Raw genomic sequence first — 14,795 nt, forward strand, 5'->3', positions numbered from 1 at the left:
AACCCTACTGTGAGATGTTGGAGCAAAGGTGCTTGCAGGTCTATGGAATGAGAGGGGTGGGGATGGTAAGGGCAGGTGAATGGGACTAGCTGGATGCCCTCACACATGTTGATGGGCTAAATGTAACATTTCCATTTTTACAATGCATCACACAGCAATAAAACCATTGAAAACAGCAATTCTCGTTCCATGTGAATTTCAATTCAGGATAGTGGGAGCGAGATGCGTGCAAGAATGGGAACCACTGACAAGAGTAAGTTTTTTTCACATGAGTTTCACTTCAGCCAATAAAAAGAAATTAGGTTTAAGCGGAGCCGCCAATGTTGTAGTGGGCAGAGTTAGAGAGGGGAACCGAGGCTTTGGCTCAATAGGCTTTGGCAAAAAGCGGTCGAGGAGGAGGTCCCAGAAACCGTTTTAGAGTGGCCATTGTGTAAGTGGAGCAGTGGAGGAGTCTAAGATCTGAGGCATTGGTTCAAGAGGCAAGGAGGCACAGGTGGGCAGTTGGTAAGAACTAGTGAGGGATTTTTTATATGTAGTGCTTAACTAAAACAATACCAAATTTCAACAAATTATATCAAACAGAGATGCAGGATCAGGTGATGTGTCATAGCTGCATAATTTGGTAGCTGGTGCACATCATTGAGTTCTCAGTGAGTACCTCCACAGCAACCATTGGCTGAGAGTGCTGAGCTTCAAGACTGGGATGCGTTATGGAAGGGGGAAACTTACCCAGGCGGGGCAGTCACACCCATTAGATTAACCACTTCAGATTCAGTCTGTGGCAGGGACAAGACTGCAAGTGAAACAGAGGTAGGGATGGAGCAGACTGAACCCTTGAGTTTGCCCAACAGGTCTGAGATTGTTGCCCCCTGTGAGGATGAGAGTGGGAGCTGTAGGAAGGATGAGCAACTGAACCATGGCACTGTGGTTCAGGGAGCACTCAAAAGGGAGGAGAGAAGAATGGCGTGGTTGTATTTGGCAACAGTATTACCAGAGGAATAGACTATTCTCTTCTGCAAGGACCGAAGGTCCCAAAGACCGTGTTGACTGACTGGTGCCAAGGACTGGGACATCTCACCTGACTTACAAAGGAACTTGGAGTGGGAAGGATCTAGCTGTCATGCTCTAAGCACGGCAGGTACCAACAATGTAAGAAGCACAAAGAATAAGATTCTGCTGAGGGAATTTGAGCAGCTAGGGACAAAATTAAAAAGCAGAAACAAAGAGATGATAATCTCTGGATTGCTACCTGAGCCATGTGCAAACTGGCACAGGGTTAACAAGATCAGAGATCTAAATCTGTAGTTCAAAGATTCATGTGGAAGAAATGAGTATGACTTTGGGGGACACTGGCACCAGTATTGGAGAAGCAGGGAGCCGTACCAGTGGGACAAGCTCCACCTGAACCAGACTGGGACCAGGGACCTGGTGATTAGAGCTGTGGATAGGGCTTTAAACTAAATAATGGGGAAGATTCAGGTTTCAAAAACTAGGGATAAAGTAAAAGGGAAAAAGAGTGCAGGCAAGTACACAGAAGAATCCAGAATAAAGAATAAGGCACAAATATTTAAAAAGGGTTTAAAAATTTAATTTCAGGCAACATGGAGACAAATCTGAAAAAGTGGTGAATACAAGACTGAAGGTGTTGCATTTGAATGCACGTGGTTTATGTAATAAGGTAGATGCAGTTAGAAACTGGCAGGCTTGACATTGTAGGCAGCACGGAGTCATAGTTAAAAGAAGATCACAGCTGGGAGCTTAGCATCCAAGAGTACACATCGTATCAAAAGGACAGGCAATATAGGCAGATGGAGTGTGGTGACTTTGTTAGTAAAAAAAAGAAATGAAATCCTTAGAAAGAAGTGACATAGGATGAAAAGATGTAGAAACCTTGTGCGTAGAGTTAAGAAACTGCAAGGGTAAAAAAGACCTTGATGGAAGTTATATACAAGCCTCCAAATGTGGCCAGGGTGTGGGATGCAAATTACAAATGGAGATAGAAAAGGACAAGGTTCATGGGAGATCTCTTGTGTTTAAGGAGGGAAAAGATGAATTATGAAGGTAAGCTATCCAATAATATAAAAGAGAACAGCAAAAGATTTTTCAAATATAAAGACTAAAAGAAAAGCAAGAGGTAACATCAGATTGCAGGAAAATGACACTTGAGGAGTATGGGGGTCAAGTAAATAGTGGAAGAACTCAATATGTACTTTGCATCAGTCTTCACTGTGGAAAATGTCAGAGGCACGGCAGAAATTCTGGAGTGTCAGGAGGTGGAAGTGAATGTAATCTTACAGGTTGAGTACGCCTTATCCGAAATGCTTGTGGCTGGAAGTGTTTTGGTGTTTGGATTTTTTCAGATTTTGGAATATATGATGAGATAGTTCGGGATCGCCTTCATTTCCGACTCCGAATTTATATGCTACCAGTAAGCAGTCTTTGTCTTACAGTTGTTCATCACACATATGTACTTAACAGTAAAAATCATTACATACCATTAACGTAGTAAAAATTTAATGTGTGCAGGGTAACAAAAGCAGTATTGGGAAAATCCCTGAATCAGCTGTTGAACAACAACAAACAATGGCAGGCTTTCAGTCTCCACCTACGATGCTGTGTTTTGATTAAAAGGTTACAGTACACTGTATTTGTATTTTACTTTTTTTAGGTTTTATGTAAGCTATAAAAACAATCAGCACTGTAGATGTATTCTGGTGTTAGATTTTGATCAGCCATGATGAAAAAATTTAATGCCATTCCTTTTCTTAAATTTCTGCAACCAGCCTGCTGAATATTCACAATTACCTTCAATTTTCAGCTCATCATGATAGATCTCTGCTTGTTTCATGATCAGCATACCGTTAAGCAGCATATGTTCACTCTGATGCTGATGATACACGATCGAGATCTTCATTTTTCGCTTTGTGCAGTGTTTTTCTATTTTTCATTAACTTCTGCTCATTAGATATGTGAGGTCAGTTCTCAGAACCCTTTGTGGTGTGCAGAGATCTGCACACTGCCAAAGAACCTACCTAGCACCTTGTGGGATTTTCCGATTGTGATATCATGTCAGTGCTCAAAAAAATTCTGGATTTCGTAGGTTTTTGGATTTTGCAATTTCAGATAGGGCACTCAACCTGTATTACTAAGGAGGTTGAATAGGCTGAAAATAGACAAGTCACCTAAACCAGATGGATTACACTCCAGGGTTCTGAAAGAGGTAGCTGAAGAGATTATGAAGGCATTAATAGTGATCTTTCAAAAATCTCATGATTTTGGAATGGTTCCGGAGGAACAGATAATTGTAAATGTTACTCCACTCTTTAAGAAGTGTGGGAGACAACAGACAGGAAATTATAGTTAGGAAGATGTTAGAGTCCATTCTTAAGGATGAAGTTTCAAGGTACTTGGATGTAAATGATAAAATAGGCTGAAGTCAGCATGGTTTCCTTAAGGGAAATCTTACCTGATAAATCATTGGAATTCCTTGAGGAAATAACAGGCAGGATAGACAATGGAAAGTCAGTGGATTTTGTTCACTTGGATTTTCAGAAGGCCTTTGACAAGCTTCAGAAATCCTGCTCGTGAGGCTGCTAACCAAAATAAGAGTCTGTGATATTACAAGAAATATACTAATGTAGACTGAAGGTTGAATGACAGGTAGAAAGCAAAGAGTGAAAATAAAGAGGGCCTTTTCAGGTTGGCTGCTGGTGACTGGTGTTGCTAGTATGGGTTGCTTGGATTTCCAGCTTCTGCAAATTCTCTCGTTTGTGCTGGTGACTGGTGTTGCTAGTATGGGTTGCTTGGATTTCCAGCTTCTGCAAATTCTCTCGTTTGTGCTGGTGACTGGTGTTGCTAGTATGGGTTGCTTGGATTTCCAGCTTCTGCAAATTCTCTTGTTTGTGCTGGTGACTGGCGATGTTCTGCAGGAGTCAGTGCTGAATTTGTTACTTTTCACGTTGTGTGAATGTTCTAGATGACAGAATTGATGGTATTGTGGCCAAGATTGCAGATGAAGGAGCAGGTAGTGTTGAGGAAGCAGGGAGTCTGTAGAAGGACTTGGACAGATTAGGAGAACAAACAAAAAAAGTGGCAGATGGAATATAGTGTACTTTGGTAGAAGGAATAAAGGCACAAATTATTTTCTAAATGGCAAGGGAATTCAGAAATTGGAGGTCCAAAGGGACTTGGGAGAACTACGGCAGGATTTCACGAAGATTAACTTGTAGGTTAAGTCGGTAGTAAGGAAGACAACTGTTCATTTAAAGAGGTCTAGAATATAGAATCAAGGGTGTAAAGCTGTGGCTTTATAAGGCATTGGTCAGACAGCATTTGAGTATTATGAGCAGCTTAGGGTCCTATATCTAAGAAATAATGTGCTAGCACTGGAGAGGATCCAGAGAGAGGATCTCATTGAAACCTACTGAATATTGAAAAGCCTAGATTGAGTGGGAATATTTCCAATAGTGAAAGAGTCTGGTGCCAGTGAGCAGACCCTTAGGATGTCCCTTTAGAACAGGGATGAGGAGGAATTTGTTTAGTCAAGATGGTGGTGACTCTGTGGAATTCATTTCCACAGATGGCAGTGGAGTCCAAGTAACTGGGTATATTTAGAGTGGAGGTTGATAGGTTCTTGATTAATAAGGGCATCAAATGTTGTCGGAGAAAGCAGGAGAATGGGGTTGTCAGGGAAAATAATTCAGCCACAATTGAATGGTGGAATAGACTCAGTAAGCCAAATGGCCTAATTCTGCTCCAATGTCTTATGGCCTTATGGAATTACACTTGCATGCAGTTTTGATTATATTTAATGGTAGAAAATTTAATATTAGTGGAGGAAGATGAGAAACAGAGGTAATAGAGCAATGTTCATTAGAATACCTGTGTCTTATGGGCAAACCAATGATTCGGAGATCATCACCCACATAGATAACTGGAAGTTGACAATTAGGTCTGCCATTCAGTAAGATTATGGCAGGTCAGCCATGAACACATTGAATGGCAGAGCAGGCTCAACGGCCAATAGACCCTGCAACCTGCCCCTATTCCTGATGTTCTTATGTCTAAACATATCCATGCAACGCAGGAAATACCTACATCAGAAAGACAACAATTCAAGAGGCGGATCATGCCACAGGTGCAATCAAACTCCAAAGTGGGACTTGCAAACTGACACTCCAAGTGCGGCGGACAAACATAGACTTCCAATATCCCAAGGACACAGAAATGTCAATACTTCCTGGACACAAAGAGGCTCTTTAAGCAAGTAAAGTCACAAGCAGAAAAGTGAGGTAGCAACTTGTGGCTTGTCGCTAACATATGGAGTGGTGGGTTTACCAAGATCCTGAACTAACAGAGTCATTACAGTGCACTTGTTTCTGCTGGAGTGGAGGCGACTGGGCGATAATCTGAGAAAGGGTTACAAAATGATGGAGATAATTTAGATACATAGTAAGAATCGCTTTTCCCATGGCAGGGCTGTATAATAGAAGTGGGCAGAGATAAGGTGAGGAGGCTTAAAGGGTATCTGAGGTAGAACTGATCCACACAGAGAGTGCCGACTGATATCTGGAAATGGACTGCCTGTGAACGTGGTGGAGGTGGGGACTCGTAACATTTGAGAAGCATCCAGACGAGCATTTGTATTGCCACGGCTGAGATGAGCATGGACCGAATGCATATTAATGGAATAACTATTGATAAGCATAATGCTTGGCACGGACATAGTGGTCTGAAGGCTCTGCTTCCTTGCTGTGTGACTCTATGATAACGACTACGAGGATATCGAGAGTGAGGAACTAACTCTAGAAGTGAATTATTGAATTAGTATCTGTGCAGCTAAAATCAGCAACACAGGGCACTGGAGAGTGGGCTCACTAACTGAGGGTGTGAGTTGCTTGCTGAATGCACATCAGCAGAGCTTTACATGGAGTACTGGAGAGAAGAATTACCTGGTGGCAACATCAGAAAGCTGGGTTAATGTCAGTAGAATTGTGCTAAGTATTGTTTTATCTGCATAGCAAAAATCAGCAGTCTTCCCTAATGAGGACTGTTTTTTTTAAAGTCTTGCAAACTATAAAACAAATGTTTGTCATGGCCTGTCATCTAGCACCAAATCTCAGGGTGGAGGTGAGACCAAAAGATTCCTGGGTTGAATAGTCGGCACTGCAGTGAAGTAGCTCTCACCTGACCCATTTCTAGCCCGGAGTGCCAGGTTGAGTGAATTTCACTCCATGAATACATAAGCTTTGGAAGTGATTCACTGTTGTCTGAATTTCTGAATGTAAATGAGTAAATGCTGCTGGATTATTGTGTGACTTTTGGATATGGGGAGTGAAGCACATAATAGGAAATGCACAGAGCAGGAAGATCTGCAATGCATGAATGCCACCTTTAGTTATGTGAATGAAAGGTGATCCTACACATAACTCTCTGCATTTTGGGCTGAATTCAATAAAAAAAAATCTTCAAAGAACAGAAGCACAGTGTTAGAATGAAAATAGGAAGGCAGGCAGCCTTTTAACAGGCCAGTGTATCCCTTGCCCAGCCAGCAGCCTAACATTTCCTGCATTCTTTCCCATCTCTCCTGAGCTCTTGGTTGTATCTGTGGCCGGTTCCCTCCACACGTTACCTCAGCTCCAAATGCCAACTCCCGAAGATCCTCACTCCTCTCTACAGCTTTGCTAAGTTGCACCCAAAACTCGTGGAACTATTCCGATTCATCCTTTTGCTGGTTCTCACACCCCCCACTGCCACCCATCCTTGGAGCACTCCCATCTGCACATGGTTCACCATATCTCCCTACATTGATTTGTTACCCACCTCTTTTGCTAACAATTATCCGTATTCTCTCCAAGGGTCTACACAGATGTAACTCTACCAGCATATAGAAACATAGTGAACCATAGTTATTGAAATCAGAGAACTAAGAGGGATTTTGACCCTGCTGTGGACGTTGGAATAGCCCATCTCCATGGTTACAGAAGGCCATAGCTCAGTGGCTCAGCAAGTATTGCTGCCACCTCACAACTCTACTGACCCATGTTCAATCCTGATATTAACAAACTCTTCAGTACGTGTTGTAAATTGGCAAATTGGTTATCATCACATGCCATCCTTACAGTACATTTCATTATGTTGGTGCATCGAGGTAGTACAATAGAAAGCAATAGCAGAAGAGTTACAGTTGCAGGAAAAGAATGTAGTGCAGGCAGATAATAAAGTACAAGGGAGGTGACATGGTGAATTGTGAGATCCAGGACCTCACGCCCGCAAGTAGTAACCCAACCCTCCAATACTCTGACGTTGCATAGGTTTCCTCAGGATGTTTCTATTCCATTCTACATTCTAAAGGTGTGCAAGCTGGCAGATAAATTGCCCCTGGAGTAAGTAGGTGTTTGGAGACTCAGGCTGGAGTTGATGGACATGTGGGAGGGAATAAGAAGCAGATTGTGAGTGATAAGATTACTCTGAAAACTGGCATTGATGCAGTCAGCCAAAGTTCAGCCCCCCCTCTATGATGTAAGAAAATATGAAAAGAGATCTTTAATTTGAATAAAGCAACAAATTATTGAAACTATAGGAGCAAAGAGTGCAGGAAATGTAAATCAGGAAAATATGGAGAAGTAGACAGCCAGAATGAACTGTCATCCTTGGATAACCCCTCACTCACACTGTCAGTGTCTCAGCTGCTGGTGACTGTTGCCTACAGTTCAAAGTTCTATCACTAACCCTGACCACTTGATGCTCACATACAAACCAGTCGAAGCTAGTTTAATCAGAATAGTGACAGGTGCAAAATTACAGCTACAAAGACTTGAAGTGTTGGATCCAACCTTATCATCAGAGAAGGATCAAAACAGATTTAACATTTAAACGATTGAACCTTCATCGTCACCTACAACTTGGATCTTCACTATGGAAGCCAGCTGGTGGGAGACTCACCAATGAGAGGACCACAATTCAACACAAGGGGCCAGTCAGGAGAAACTATGATGCTTGGAAATTTTTCCCCTCTGAGGGTAGCAAATCTTCGGAATTCTCTGCTCCTGAGGGGTGGAGAAGGCCAGATTGTGTGAGCATATTCACAGTGGAGATAGTTGAAATATCAAAAACTAGGCTAGATCAGGTTTGAGGGGGTCAGGTGAGCTCTTTCTATTTCTTCAGGGCTGCAGGCTGTATTTAAGTAACAACCATCGGACTCTCCGAACTGAGATAAATAATGAAACATAAAATAACGAGGGAGGACCATAAAATTCTGTCTCTCCCTGTGCATCTTCCCAGTGCTTCCAGCCAAATATGTCAATTCCATTCTGTCCCATTCATACAACTCAGACAACAAACCAACCAGACTTAACACTTGAGCAATGCACGGCATGGAGAGAGTTACTTCCAAAATATTCTCTCCTCTTGATCTCCCTGTAATACTACACATGCGGTGACTCAACAGCTGAGCTTGAGATACCACAGTAATGTGTGGCTTTTTGTTCAATAAGTGTGTTACATTTTTTTGTTTGTGCTCATTGTGGACTTCCCAGTTAAAAACAGCTCATGGCTCATGCTGCATCCATTCGATTTCAAGGACAATAAATTAACAGAATCACCATTCTGTCAGTAACAGCTCACTGCAATACGAGACTACAGGTTCCCAATATGACCGGCAAGTCTTGTTTCACTAGGCTGTAGCTTCTGAACACTGGAATAAAGTCACAGTCAGTCAAAGGGTCAGTGAGAAGCTAATACCACTGAAGAGGGGAGGGAGGAGCGATCTGTCTACATTAAAGGTCAGACTGTAATAACGTGTCCCCTCAAACACAACAATGAGCACATTTATGTAACATTTGGAAGAGTTTCACAGGAGATGAATCAAATACTGACACTACCATACTGAACGCAAGGACAGTTGACCAGAGACCTAGTCAAGAAGCTGGGGCTCATCATAAAGGAACAAAGGAAAGTAGAGATGTTTAGAGAAAGATTCAAAAACATCAGGGGCTTCCAACTGTATACACATCCTCCTGCCCAGCAGGTGGAATGTGGACGTACAGATTGTGTAAGAGTCAGAATTGGAGAACCACCAAGATCCCTGTGGGTTGGGAGCTGCGGAAGATTACAGAGGCAGGCTGAGGAATTGTGTGGAAATAAAGGGAATTTTATCATCTCACTCTTTCACATTTTCCCTCTCTTTCTTCCTGTTTTTCTCTGTCTCTGCTGTCTCCAGTGAGGACTATCCTGTCCTACAGACTGCTACAGCTGCTGGGTTGAGCCCCTGAGATATGAGTGGTCCTCAGGATGAGAGACCACAGGAGGGGTGCAGGTTGGGATTTAGTGAAGGCACATCCTCGAATGGGCCAGTGGGTGCAGCTTCACCCATACAATTGAAGCTTTCAAGAGCTTAGACACAGACCAGAGTCTTTCAGGATACAGACATCAGGGTGCACAATATACAAGCTGAGAGGAATGGAGTCATATTGTAGAGGTTATATAGGAACACTGGTTAGGAAACCATTCCTTTCATTGACCTGAAATATTTATTGATTCTGTACCATATCCATCCCTCTCTCCTGTCTGATCTGTTGTGTATTCCCAAGATTAGGGAATTATCTCCAAGTGTGCAAGTAACAGGAAGCTGGAAGGGAGTGTGGGCTGTGAGCAATACGCAGAGAGGCTCCAGTGTGATTTAGACAGTTGAGTGAGTGGGTAAATGTAGGGCAGGTGCAGTATAAATGTGAAGTTATCTGCTCTGATGGCAAACAAAAACAGGGTGACAGAATATTACCTGAACGCCAATAGTTTTGGAAAGGGAAAGGTGCAATGAGACCCGGGTGAATGCGGTCCGTAGTCGCGGAAGGCAGACATGCAGATAGTGAGATGATTTAAGTACAGGAGGTGGGATGTCTCATTGAAATTGTGCAGGGACTGAACAACATCACACCCTCCCTACAGTGTGCAGTTCTGCTGTTCTTATCTGAGGGAGAATGTCTTTGATATGGAGGGAATACAGTGAAGTTTCATCAGACTAATCTCTGGCTTGGCAAGACTGTTTTGCCCCAAAATGTTGAGGGTCCATTTTCCTCAACAGATGCTGCCTCCGACCCAAGTTTCTCCAACAGCTCATATTATCTTTTTGTTTTGCTAGAGAAAGATTGGTCATATATTCGCTAACGCCAATAAGGAGACGGGAGTTCATTAAACCTTATAAAATCCCGTCGGCACTGGATAGTCGGGATGTGAAGGGAAATTCCCAATGATGAGGAAGTCCAGAACTAATGGGAGATTTCTCCAGCCAAAGAGAAGTGAGCGTGTGGAATTCCCTACCGCACGGGAAACTGAGGACAAATTGTTAAATATTCTGAAACAGTCGGATATGTCACAGAAATCGACGGATACGGGGAGAAAGTAGGAACAAGACACTGACGGTCTCGTTCGTGGTGAGGGCTGATTATGTCTACATCCCCGCTTCTACGTAGCGAATTCACTCTTTACTTCAGCGACGTACAGTAACGATTTTGTTACTGAATCTCTACCGAATGAAAGAAAATTCAGTTAGCCCACACTCCCAGACTTGTCCCTCTCTACATTTTTTTCGACTGTCCATCCAAATCCCTTTGAAAAGTTCCCACCGATTCTGCTGCCCTCCCGGGTCACAACTTGCCGGGAAAAGATAGGCTTGCTTTTTCTTTGAATTATTTTGCCAGTTTCTCCCGTGGTTACCGACTCTCCCGGTCTACACGGAGACTCCACATCACTGCCAGCACAGTTCAAAAGTCCCGGGTGGATTCTCCAGTTACAGAGGCACAGAAGTCGTTTACCGTGGGATCCTCACTTTGACAAGTCACACATACATAGCCGGTTATACATCATGATACAGAGATCACACCGTGCACTCTGATTTCAGCAGGATAATGCGAGCATTCTACCCAGAATAAAATGCACCTTCCTGTCCGTGAAAGCTGGCGCGTACGGTACCTCCCTCCCGCAGCCCTGGTTCACTTTTGCCCTATAATGGGGGGTAAGCTGCCTCGGTGCTTTGCCCCAAGTCCTTCTCGGGCGGAGAAATGCGCACAAATATACTCATTGGTCTTACAGTCCACCCCAGCAGCTGTACGCCCAACAACGATCGTTCTTAACCCATCTCTCTTTCGCAGCCGCTTCCATCTCTCGCAACTGAGCGGGGAGCATTTGAGGGCTGTGAGGGAGGGAGGGAGGGAGGGGGGCGGCTGTTCTCAGTCACTCTGCCCATTGCCCCGGAATGCGGAGGAGAAACCCAGGCGAGTTCGCACCCTCCAGGAGTTGTGTGTGTGTCACCCCAGAGGAATGCGGATAGCCCGAACCAGCGCACGCGGGGGAGGGAAGCACATTGTATCAAGTGCGGCGCGGATTGAGGAAGGCAGCGGAACACATTTTTGCCACCATACATGTTGCATTTCTCCTCGTATGCATTAGATGCAGCATGGGCGCGCTCGAATTAAGCTCCAAGCTTTGAGCTGGCGGATTATAAATCAACTGTGCGGAGCCAAAACATTTTAACTCGTTGGGCGCCGGCGCAGCCGCACGGGTCTGTGGCGGGGTGTCCGACTCTCTCAGGCAGTTTGTACCTTACCTGTACCATTCCAGCCCCTTGTCGTAGTGCCTGTCGAAGAAGTGGGGCTCGACCCCGACTGCCCTGACGTCCGGGTGCACTCGGATCGCCTCCAGCAGCGCCCTCGTCCCTCCTTTCTTCACGCCAATGATGATGGCCTGAGGAAGGCGTTGCACGCCAAAGTCAGGGGTACTCGACTCCTGGACGTCCCTCTCCAGCCAGTTCTGCACCGTGGACAGCTGAGGTGGGCTGGCGGCTCTCCAGCCGCCCGTGCTGCCTGCAGCCTCTGCCGGCGGCCCGGCCGAACTGACCGTCTCCACCCTGACCCGGAGCCGTGGGGAGGTCGCTCTCTCCTCGGCCGCCTCCTCCGCCCTCTGCTCGGCCCGGGACTGGGACAGGTAGCCGGTGTCGTGCAATGGGAACCGGATGGAGGTGTAGCAACTCATCAAAGTGTAGCACACATAGGTGAGGGAGAGAGTGAGTGTGAAGGCAAAGAGCACCCGCTGTGATACTTTATATGGCGGGACTGTTGCACTGGACCAGAAAGCCATTTCTGTCAGCAATGCTGCTCCGATAACAGTTGAGAGACATCTTCTCACTCCAAGTATAGCATGAGCCGTTGCAACAAACTGTCCCCATCTAATTCTGATGGAACGAAATGACCTCTGATTTATTTCAGTCCAAGGCACATGCTATTCCAGTCCGAACGCGGCTCCTGCCTTGCTTCCCCCTCTTATTTTTCCGCTCTTTCCCCCGGATTATTACGGATTTTTGTTCTTACAAATTGCAGTTTGGATCCTCCTGGTTCCAGTAGAGTCCATCCGCAGCCTCAGCACGGGAAGCAGCTCCACTTCATGGTCAGAGAGCCCGCCGACTGCCGCTCCCCGACACGGCGCGGAGCATCTGCCCCGGGGATCCGGCTGAGCGATCCGCCAGTCGGCAGCGAGCAGTGCAGGTGCGAGCCGCTGCCGGCAGCGCCGCGTCTCCACGATGTGCGGGGCAGCTGGTCCTGAGCGCTGGCCCCTGCCTCTCATCTCCTCCTCTCTCCACCTCCTCCTCCTCCTCTCCTCCCATCTCCACTCCGCCCCTCACTCTCCACTCGCCAGCTCTTCCAACCTTCGTTCCTCATTCCTAATCTCCCTTTCTCTGCTCTTCCTCACCACCCTCCTCTCTGCGCTTTTCTCCGTCGCCCCCTTCTCTATCCTTCCGTCTCCGCTTTCTCCCTCCCAGCCTCCGCACCCTACTCTCCGTCCCTTTCCTCTCTACAGCCTGTCCCTCTCCTAGCCCCTCTCCATCCTTCCCCTCCCACTCTCACTTGCTCTCTCATTCCTCTTCGCTCCCCATCCTCAGATGTTTCCTACCCTTCCACCACTCCACCCACCTCCACTCTAGCCCATCCCTGCCCTCTACTCCTCACTTTCCACTGTTACCCCTGCCCCTCCACCACTTTCCTCTCTCCTTACCTACACCATCCTACTAATCCTCTTCTGCCCCTCCCTCCTCTCTCTGACCGCATCTACTAACAGTTTCCCCATTTCCATATCTAATTCCTGTGTTTTCCACCTGCAGTTGTTGGGAATATTCCTAATTCCCTGCAGTTTTCAGTCACAGTCAGAGAATCCCCACCACTGGCCAGTAACAGTATTGACAACTGTCCCATTGCAAATCATAAACAGCAGATTTTGTAGATGCTGGAAATCCAGAGTAATACCTACCTTCCCCCTCACCCGACTTTACCTATCACTTTCTAGCTATTACCTCTCCAGGCTTCTTATTCTGGCTTCTTCCCCCTTCCTTTCTAATCCTCATGAAGGATTTCAGCCCAAACTGCCAACTGTTTATTCCTCTCCATAGATGCTGCTTGACCTGCTGAGTTCCTCCTCCTTTCTGCCCGATGCCCCTCAAAGTACTTTTACTCGGCTGCCCAGTCAGCAGCTGGAAACACATTCACTGGTGACAGTGGTACAGCTGGTAGAAACACTGCCTCACAGTGCCAGTGACCTTGCACAGGTCCACCTTGACCTTTGCATTCCGAACTTGGGCGTTTCCCTATGAGTGTGTATTTGATCTGATTTCCTCCCACATCCCAGAGACGAGCGCGTTGTTTGGTTCCTTGGCTGCTGTGAATTGTCCAATAGGGTGATGGAATCCAGGGGAAATTGATGGGGATGCGGGGTGAATAAATAGCATCAGCGTAAATGGTCGTTTGACCAGCTCACAGTTGGTGGATCAAAGGGCCTCTTTCCACACTGTATCACAGTGATTCTGTTACTAACCTTGGCTCACCGCTACCTTCTGACTCCTTAGCATGTCTGAACTGTTGCTGAATTTGTCCAACGCCTGATACTGGACGAGCAGGAGTTTCCTCCAAACATATTCGGAAGACTCCATCACAATCTTGGTTCCTTAGCCACCATCCCCATCCCTTTTCCTACCAACTGTCCAAAACCGACTGAACTCTTGATCATTTTGATGACAACCTTTGAGCCTATTTGTGCTCTGGACCGCAGGGCTATGACTGAGACCCATTGTTACAACCTCAATACTTTCGTAGACTCCACCTCTCATTTGCTACTGAATCCTTCATCTCTTTACATATAGACCTCACTTGCCCAGCACACTCCTGGCCACTACCCTTCAACGTTATGTCAGCAGAAACACAACCTACTTTTAATTATTCCTCCACTGCTATAGCCTTGATGTCATCGACTAAAGCCCTGGGCTCCTTAGTGCCCTTCCTTACACTCTGCCTCTTTTACCCTCTCTTCTTTAAATACAGACTTTCAAACCTACCTCTCTCACCAAACCTTCCCGTCATCTTCTTGTGTCAATATTTCTTTGAGAGCGTGAGCACAGGGTGCTTGGGATGGGTACTGGACTGAAGGTTTTATACAAATGGAGGTGGCTGTGGATAGTTTTCTCTCAGTTTGTTTGGAGTTGTGGTGGAAATATTCTCTGGATCCTGGAAACATTTTAAGCAGCATGTACGGTAGTTGCTGGGAGTATTTTATCCAACAAACTATATCAACGATCTGGATGATAATGTGGCAAATTGGATCAACAAATTTGCTGATGATACAAAGATTGGAGGTGTAGTGGACAGTGAGGAAGATTTTCAAAGCTTGCAGAGGGATTTAGACCAGCTGGACAAATGGGTTGAAAAATGGCAGATGGAGTTTAATACAGACAAGTGTGAGGTATTGCACTTTGGAAG

General features: G+C 45.6%; 1 protein-coding gene across 1 annotated transcript in view; it reads right to left on the reverse strand.

The window, feature by feature from the left end:
* hs3st4 (heparan sulfate (glucosamine) 3-O-sulfotransferase 4) overlaps nt 1-12,860 on the reverse strand; it is a 248,189-nt gene extending 235,329 nt beyond the window's left edge. Inside the window, exon 1 of the mRNA XM_073060892.1 lies at nt 11,603-12,860. Within this exon, the coding sequence (XP_072916993.1) occupies nt 11,603-12,132 (530 nt within the window). The 5' untranslated portion in view covers nt 12,133-12,860. The remainder of the gene's footprint in view (nt 1-11,602) is intronic.
* Between the last annotated feature and the right edge of the window lie 1,935 nt (nt 12,861-14,795).

This window comes from Hemitrygon akajei, chromosome 11, assembly GCF_048418815.1.
Source record: "Hemitrygon akajei chromosome 11, sHemAka1.3, whole genome shotgun sequence".
Taxonomy (NCBI): Eukaryota; Metazoa; Chordata; class Chondrichthyes; order Myliobatiformes; family Dasyatidae; genus Hemitrygon; species Hemitrygon akajei.